The sequence below is a fragment of the Halichoeres trimaculatus genome, unplaced genomic scaffold (assembly GCF_033239565.1).
Source record: "Halichoeres trimaculatus isolate MK-OKI-2021-1 unplaced genomic scaffold, fHalTri1.1 fHalTri1_scaffold_4, whole genome shotgun sequence".
In the NCBI taxonomy this organism is placed as follows: Eukaryota; Metazoa; Chordata; class Actinopteri; order Labriformes; family Labridae; genus Halichoeres; species Halichoeres trimaculatus.
The window spans coordinates 6,843,434-6,852,563 of NW_027437182.1; the positions used below are offsets into that span (position 1 = coordinate 6,843,434).

The 9,130-nt window shown below is 45.5% G+C and overlaps 1 protein-coding gene across 3 annotated transcripts in view; it reads right to left on the bottom strand.

Annotated features, from left to right (window-relative positions):
* The window catches only part of kank4 (KN motif and ankyrin repeat domains 4), a 130,111-nt gene that overhangs the window by 27,451 nt on the left and 93,530 nt on the right, over nt 1-9,130 (bottom strand). For all 3 annotated transcript variants that reach the window (XM_074667997.1, XM_074668000.1, XM_074667999.1), the window contains 2 exons: nt 5,162-5,234; nt 1,005-4,619 (listed from right to left, as the gene is read on the bottom strand). In XM_074667997.1, coding sequence (XP_074524098.1) covers nt 1,005-4,619; nt 5,162-5,177 — 3,631 coding nt within the window. In that variant the 5' untranslated portion in view covers nt 5,178-5,234. The remainder of the gene's footprint in view (nt 1-1,004; nt 4,620-5,161; nt 5,235-9,130) is intronic.

The following is a 9,130-nucleotide window of genomic DNA, read 5'->3' on the forward strand; positions in this document are numbered from 1 at the left end:
AGCTTTCTTCTGCTCTTCTGTCCTTTTTCTGTTTGACTGTTAGGCTCCAGTGTCCACCATCACTATAAAATTAATCACAGAAACCGTTTTCAGCAGGGAAAAACACAGATCTCTCAAGTTGTTGTCATAGAGACCTAGACGTGCCGTAAATCAATCTGGTCCTGGTCAGCCAGGTCGAGAAGCTAAGAAGTAGCAATTTATTTGGCGCTGATGATCTCATTTTAAAGTGTGGATTACAATTAGGCATATATCTAGAAGGGAGACTTTTTCAAGATCACTTTCAAACTCCTCACATCCCCTTTAAAGCACTTTATTCAGTTGGAGTAATTCACTTTGGGTATACTAAACATAGTTTTGAATCTACGATGTACAGTGACATGTGTGGTCTTCAGGGAGAAACTCGAGGGAGTTGTAAGTCCAAGAAATTACTTGGAAAAGAAGCCAAGAAATACCTTTCAGACCACTTCCCACACAACTGCTCGTCTAGCGCTGAACATTAATCCTTGTGTCGTTATGATACCACTGACAGATGCTGCAAAAACATGATGTGACTGCACATCAGTAGAGTAAAGCACTTTTAAATAATAGATCTGGACGGCTGTGGTCTCAAATTCCAGTGAAAGAGAGTACAGTCTCTGAGGCAGAGTGGTTTGCTGTAGAAACATCCCTTTTTGTCAGATTGATAGTAAAAGTGTGTGTCTGACATCAGCTGAAAAGTGTGCTCGCCTTGAACAACCATGAAGCTCTTACCAAAAGTGACACTACAGAAATCAGTCAACCAGGCTGGGTTTTTTGTTCGAGGGAGAAGAGTAAAAGAGAGACCTTTACTTTTCTCAAGGATAATGAGTTTTAGGGCACACATTCATTATGCAACACCAGAAAGGGAATAGGTAAAGGACTATTGAAAAAACAAGAGCAATGGATTAAGCCGTAAACATGAAAATGTAAACAGATCTAACTTTCTGTGTATAAACCACAGGGTCCTGAGTGGACCACGGGCCTACCTTGTTCTTGCTGTTTGCTGGCAGCTTTTTGGCCCGGCGAGTAGAAGGCAGACAGGACGCTTAGCGAGCTGACCAGCTGACTTTGAATGGAGCTCATTTTGGAAGGCCCAGGCTTCCCTGCTGGTTTCCCAGTCGATGCTGCCGGGGCTGCTTTCCCAGCAAACTTGGCTGTTGCTCCTTTCGCGGCCTCTGCTCTTTTCCCTGCTGTCTGCTTCTGTGCGCTGGGAGTCTCCTGCTGGCTGGCCGTCTGTTGCGTTCCAGAGCTGCTCCCCAGCTGGGCCCATTGCTCCCCCAGCAGACCTGTTAACCGGGTTACGACCTGGCCCAGAGCCGCAGGAGATGTTGGTGAATCACTCGAACCCCTGCGGGACGTCTGGGCATCGCCGCTGTCTTTACGTGCAGCTTGAGCTTCGCTTGAACCTCGTCGCTGAGCAGTTTCCCCAGAGCCTCTGCGGTTTGGCTGGGCTTCGACAGAGTCCCTACGAGCAGCTTGAGCTTCACTTGAACCACGACGCTGGGCAGTTTCCCCTGAGCCTCTACGAGTTGACTGGGCCTCAACGGAGTCCCTTCGGGTGGCTTGAGCTTCACTTGAACCACGACGCTGGACTGTGTCGCTTGAAGCTCTGCGGGGTGGCTGGGACTCGCCAGAGTCTCGCCGTGAGGCTTTGACTTCACTTGAACCACGTCGCTGAACTGTTTCAGTGGAGCCTTTCCGCAGGACTTGCTTCTCACTGGCATCTTTGCTGGGGGGATGAGCCTCACCGGAGCTTCTACGAGATCCCTGAGGCTGAGGTTGGGCGTCACTTGATGCTTGGCGAGTTGGAGGTTGAGTCACACTTGATCCCTTCTTAAGCTCTTTAGAGTCTCGTCGAGTTGCAGCGCTTGGAGACTGGGGCTGTGCTTGAATTGACTTTGGCCGGATTGGGACTTCACTGGGGGCCGGTGCTGGGCTCTTAGTCTCAGTCTCAGGCTTAGTCTCAGTCTGAGGTTCTGGTTGAGGTTCTTTCTCCTCAAGAGGCTTCTGGGTTGTAGTTTGCTCTTCAACCTGGGGCACAGATGGGGCTTGTTTGACCTGTGGTTCAGACACCTGTGCAGGGGTTTGGGTCTCTGGCTGAGGTTGAACTTGTGCCTGCACTTGTGGCTGAGTTTTTGCCTGGGTTTGGGACTTCTGGGCTTCACTGGAACCCCTACGAGGCCGTACAGGTGCAGCCTGAGCTTGTGCTGGAGGCGGTAGCGGCTGTACCTGCTCTGCTGAGGACTTCCGACCTCTCTGGGGTCGAACAGGAGCTGCTGCCTTCTCTGCTTCCACTACAGCCGTGTCGGTGACCCGGGTTTCTTTGACTTCCACGGGCACAATCTCTGCATCTGCTGTTTCTTTCTTCTCCACGGTCTCTGGAGCAATCTGCTGAGTTTCAGCGATATCTTTTGCTTCACTCTTAGCGATTATAACTTCTTCCCTTGCTGTATCACTTGCAGTTGTAACCTTTTCAGTCTTAGGCTCTGTGCTTCCTCCTGCGGCTGCTGCAGACTGAATTGTATGGCTTTCATCCTGGCTTACAATTTCTGAAATAAAAATTTGTTCAACTCGGCTTTCTGCAATTACAACTGAACTCTCTACAACCACTTGTACATTCACACTTTCCCTGTCTCCTTCCTGTCTCTGGATTCTTTCATTTGCTTCTCCCTCTCTTTGACTGACCACAGCGGCTACATCTTCTAGTCTTTCACGGCGTGCATTTTCCCTCACTCGACTCTCTGCTTCTGCACTTCTTCCTGGATTATTATCCGGCCGCCTGTCCATCTCTGTCCCCGTCTGCTGGTCCACCCTCTGTGCTACCTCTGTCTCCGTCACTCTGTCCACCGTGTCCACTCTCTCTGTCTCCGTCCCACGGTCCACGCTGCTGGCCCTCGGCCTGTGTGGATGGTCTGTTACCGTCTCCCCCTCTGTTTCTGTGACTTGGTTCACTCTTTCTGCCACGGGCGTCTCTGTCATCTGATCCTGGGTGGGGATCCTCTCAGTCACTGTTCCCCGTTCCATGCTGTTGGCTCTCGGCCTCGGGGGACTTGCTGCAGCTAATTCTGCCTCCATCTCTGTTTTCTGCTCCTCAGCCTGAATTTCAGCACTCTCTGTTCCTCCATCTGTACTCTCAGTCCTGGGTGTTGGTACACACACTTCAATACAGATTCTATCTGTGTCTGTTCCTTGATCTACTGTACCCGGGGACTCGGTCTCTGTCTCTTGGTTGGCAACAACGACTTTCTCTGTCTCAGTCCCAGCATCGATGCTCTCTCTTCTTGGTCTTTCAAACTCTGGAGTACAAACCTCCACCCTCAATCCCTCGCTCAGTTGCAGTATCTTCTCCTCTTTTACCTTGTTTTCATCTAATTGTTCTTTTAAAAGACTATTAGTTCTCTCAAGCTCTTGGCTAGCCTGACTTAGCTTAGCCTCCAGGATCATTAGCTTCTCCCGCAACTTCTTTGTACTCTCTGAGTCCTCGGGTTTCTCTGCTCCTTCACCATACGCAACACCGTCTTTATCTGCATCTTGTGAAAGCTTTTGAACGGCATGATTCAGGGGACTCTCCAGCGTGTCTTTTTGTTTGTCTTGTTTTTCTGTTTGTTCCTCCGCTTCCTTTTCTTCATGTGCTAAGGAACGATCAACAGGTGCCTGATCTGCCTCCTTCTTTCTGACTGAAGCCGCCTTTGCTACAGCCTCTGAGGCTTCTCTCGTGTGTTGAGTCGTCAGGGCCAAACTGAGTCCTTCTGACGGCCTGTGTCCTTGTGGCTTGGCGTGCGTCCTGGTATCAGAGCTTCCCGAAGAGGACGATGCTGCGACCTGGGCTTGAAGCTGAAGCAGGAGCTTCTCCCTCTCCTCCCTCAGAGAGCAGATCTGAGCCTTCAGTTCTGGGATGGTTTTGACCTGCTCTTCCAGCTCTCGGACTCGCTTCAGCGCCACAGTGATCTGCTGGTGAAGCCCTGTCCGGTCCTGGGGGACGCTCCGTCTTTCTGTTACGTCAGGGGATGCGCGGAACATGTTCTCGGTCGAGCCACTCTCAGGTGTACCCACGATGCGGTCTGGACTGCTTGAATCGGACCCTTTCCGCTGCTGAAGGGTGATGGGCATGCTTGAAGCTCGGAGCAGGTTCGGGCGGTTTTGTAAGCCCACGTTTTTCTCATCCACATCCCGGACCCCACCTGCTACGTCTTCTCTGGGCTTCAACGGGACATATCCACCTCCCGGGCTGGTCGGCACTCTGCCGCTCTGGCTCGATGTTCCGCCTTCGCTCGCTCTGAAGTCATGGATCTGTTGGACTTCTGCCACCCGTGATTTAGGCTTGGGCCCCAGGGTGGATGTACCAGACCATGCAGCCTCTCTGATGACAGGCCGGACCCCGTGCCCAGGGAGGCTGAAATTTCTGGGCAGTGTGCTGAATTTGGGTGGGCCTTTAATCCGGCGCTGAATGTGGACCCTTTTGATAGTATTGCCTTTTTCAATATCGTCAACATACTTGAGGAAGTCCAGGTCCAGATGGAAGCCATAGGGAGTTTCCACTGAGTAGGGCAGCTGCTTCCTCTGGACGCCACCCTCACTGGCTTTGGTCTGAAAGCCGTTGGCTGAAACACATCAAAATGGAAATCAGTCTTCTAAAGAACTTCTCTCCTACTGTAAGCACAAATAAAATCAATGTCAGTAATAAGAGGTTCATTACTAAAGAGCCAGGATCTATAATCATATGCAGCTTCTTGACAAATCAACACAGCCAGATTGCAGATTACCATCAGGATTCCCTTTTCACCCACTTGTACAGACAGGCTGTGCTCTGCTCCACACATGGTGCTTCATTATGTAAAACCATATCACTTACTGGGAGGTAATTATCATGCAGTGTCTGCGCCCAAACAATCTAATCAGCATGCAAAATGTGGCTCATGCTGCGTCGACTTGTGAGTCAGAGGGCGGTTTTCACCTGAAGAAAATACATTTCTGCTGCTTACAGCCACACAAACAGGGAAAGGAGGGTGCATTTGAACCCTGTGTTTCAGTAGCTTTACTGACTCTCAATCCAAACCTTTTTAAAAAGTTTTAGAGAAATCTAGTCTGCAACAGACTAAACTGGAAGCAAAGGCTTTTTTTGTTTGGACTTATTGACACTCACCACTTTTCTTGTCCATAATGGGAGGCGGAGTTCTCAGTCATCGACTTTGTTTGCTACAGTGGGAGCTGGCAGCCTGATAAAACAGAGATGACAGAACTGTGTGAGAAGCTAAAACATTAACCATCACATTTGCTGAACAGAACTGTATTTGACATTCTGGCGTGTTGTGAGAAAGACAGAACTGTGAAATCAAATGAAAGAAGGAAAAACAGCATCTGCTCGCTATGAATAAGAAAATGTGCAGCTTGAGACTTAAAGTCCTCGACTCAGACAAGAAAATAAACACAAACAAATCTCTGAGATGAAGAATCCACTTAGTTTTGTTTATTAATCAATCCCTAATTAATCCTTATTAATCCACAATGACATGTAGTGGAAAAGTAAGGTTAAGAGGTGACAAAACTGAGTTGACTTGAGGCAAACCTTGCCCAAGCAGCTTCCAAAATGTTTCGCCTATAATAGTGGTGCAAAAGGCCCCATGGCCCCCTGCTGTGGGAATACTCTATAAGGTCAATCCAAAAACAGACAAAATAGGCATATGATACTCAGTTTAGCTGATGTGTTTAAAATTAGACTTCCTGTGTGCTTGCATTGCTGTGTTTCCTCAACTAATCTGCCTCCATTGGTACCAGATTTATACCTGGCTTAGTCACCTCAGAGGCCCTAAACAAAGAAGTGCTGAAAATGGATCGAACATTTTCTGTTTGCTTGGTTTTATATCAAATCAAACTCCTGTTTTTGATGTTAAAACAATAATGGATGAAATATGAAATTATAAATAGTTTTTGGGTTGTGGATAGCATTTCATGACCCCTCCATCAGTCAGTATGTTCATATGCAGGGAGTGGTCCAACTCAGGGGCTGTTTATACGACAACAGTTTTAGGGTGAAACGCAGAAGTATTGTTGTGTTTTGGCCTCGACCTAACGCAGTCCTTTGAAAAAGGCTCCCGTTGCTGTGTAAACAGTCAACTGGCACTTTCAGTGGAAACGCTGATGTCACACTCCACTTTGCATAAGCACATAAAGTACAACAGTACCGTTGTTACGATTGTCGCGGACTACCATGTTGTGCTTGTGCTGCTGAATCTGCTGAATCTGCTGACTGTCTTCCAACAAAATAAGCATCTGTTTCTCCACTTCTGCTCTTAGCATTCACCAATACATCAGAAGATCAGCCCAACTGTACTTCTGTGGAAATCTACCAAAAGCTGCTTCTGGACAAGACAGTTATAGTGCTATCTACAGGCCTGGCATGCTTACTACAGCGTTGTCAGTCCCACAGCATATCCGTGTAAACGCAGATTTTTTTCAATGCATTTTAGCATTTTCAGATGAAATGTTGTTGTGTAAATGGGGCTTCAGGTCATAGCTTGATTGGGGGGTCTGGTCTTGTCGGGATATATATGCTGAAAAGAAAACTGGCCGTGAACGTCTCACTTAGCTTCAATAGGCGGCACTGTGTCCTTTTTGATAAGTGAAGCTGTGTGCTTATTGAACTAGTTTCAGTTCCCCTGAAGATAGAGATGGGTACTGAATTTGGTACTCTTATAGGTACCAACCGAATTCCGTCAAAAGTATTGGGTACCGATTCACATAAAATCAAAAGGTACCATGTTTAGGTACCTAGATGAATCCTTGTGACTGTGAGGGAGTGGAAGAGTAGGCAATTTTTCATGCTGGACATGAACACAGCATTGCAAGATAAAAAAAAGAAAAAAAGTTTTTTATTAGACAAATTGATATTTTTTACCACATAAACACAAAAAAAGTACAGAAAATTGGTACCGTTGAGTACCAGTACTGATTGCAAGGTACTGGGCACCAGTACTATATTGTTTCAAATGTGAAAAGTACCCATCCCTACCTGAAGAGGAAGCAACGATAGGCGAGATGGATGCACCTGTAGCTCTTTATTACATATTACATGTTGTTTGTTATGTTTGTCTATATATCATGGTTATCTACGTCCTTTTCCAGGAAAAAGTTGCTTGCCCTGAATAGTGAGGTTTACCGAGACCCGGCAAATCCAACTGCAGTCCAATCAATCACATTATCTGAGTGTGTCTATGGAGCTATATTCAGTCCATTCTCAGTCCAACTAAGGTGTTGGCATGCACCTTAATAGTCCGATCTCGTGCTGACTAAGCTCATAGTCTGATTTCTTTAGCTGCACGTAAACATACTGAGTGTTTCTCGACCCCCTAGTTTGGGAACCACTGAGTTAGAGCACATTCAGAAACATATAAAAGTCACAGCAATACCTAGCACCTTCTTTATACTTAATGGTGAGGTACATGTTGAGGCAATAAAGATGATCGTCATTCTAAGATGAGGAGAGCAGTTTATTTTTAAAGCTTATCTTCAGTTCTCACCGTAGTTTAAAGGTTAGTAATCAGTTTATTACTTTGCAGTCTCAGCTTCTTTACCGAGGACTGAAAATGAAAGTGAAGCAGCTCAAAGCAGCAGTAAAATTAATAACACAATGACAGGAAAGGCACTGCCATCATGTCCATTAACTTAATTTCAAATGCCGTGCCATGCCAAAACCCTCAGAAGCCACTTACAGTCAACACAACCCTGGACAACACCATCCATTTGCTACCACTTTGTATCATTTCTTCCTGCTGCTGAAGCCAAGAAACAAAAGCAACTTTTACTGTAAGACCAGAGGTGAGTGAGATGGAAAACAACTCAGTGAGGGGAGTCAAAACTTTTAAAGGCTTAGCTAAAGCTTTCCAATAAAATATCCACTAACAAAAGCAAAGCTGGTTGGGCTTTAGTTTTATGAGCTGCACGCTTTAAATCCAGATTAAATGGACATTTAAGCCCTCATGACCAAACATCAACTTTAAGGCAATTTAACAAACAGGCAAACAATTATTTATGTTATTTATGCTTATCTGAGTCACTAAAGAGCTATTCACTGGTGCCTGAAGCTGTGGTTCACTAAGAATTGTGTGTGGTTGGTGCAGAGATCTGATTTAATGTTTCTGGTAAGTTTCCTAGATGGTCTAGAACAGGGGTAGGCAATCGAGGGCATGGGTCCCTTAGCTGGCACATGAGGCTATTTATGTTGGCACGCAGAGAATAATTACAATGAGGCAGAAGACAAAATAAATGGATACATAATAACAAAAATATTGTATTGTACTCTATTTAAGAAGTCTCAAGAAATTGAGAACACTACAAATTTTCTCATTTAAAAATTTAACAAATAACGTTACATACTAAATTTAAACCATGACGTTACAAGTTTGTGAATGTGACTTGCAAGCGCATCACTACAAATCTCTTTGGAGGTGAGTCTGCTAGCTTGCAGTCGCATCCATTAAGCGGTGTTATCATGGCAAGCAAGCCAAGTTCCAGTTGTTTTTTCCAACAAAGTTGGACAGGAAGTATGGATTTATTGGTCGAGATTGCCGGGGATCGAGGGATATGCCCTCTTTGTTGTGAAAGTGTTGTATGTAGGATAGAGGTAGACCGATATATCGGCCGGCCGATATATCGGGCCGATATTTGGACATTTGTCTCTATCGGCCATCGGCCGTATTTTCTTTTAAAAAGCCGATTTTTGATCCGTTGTATAAAATGACGCAATTTTTGATCAGGCACAAAAAAGATGAGCACCTCAAACTTGTGGAACCACTTGGATACATTACATACTTTTGTTCAAATTACATTAATAAGTTTAAATTTCTTTTTTGACATTTTAAGAAGAGTGTGAATGTTTACTACTGCTTGTTACATTGTGTGTTTACTCAGACAAAATATTTCATTGTTTTGAAAGCTGAATAAATGTTCAGAGGACTGGACACGACTTGTTGTAATAGATTTCTTTTAGTTGCTCAGAAATTGCTGCGTTTCACAAAAATGTGATAAATATATATTTATTCAACAATCTGCCTGAATATCAAATTGGAAAAATCAGCTATGTATATCGGCATCGGCTGCCCAAATTTGGAAAGCA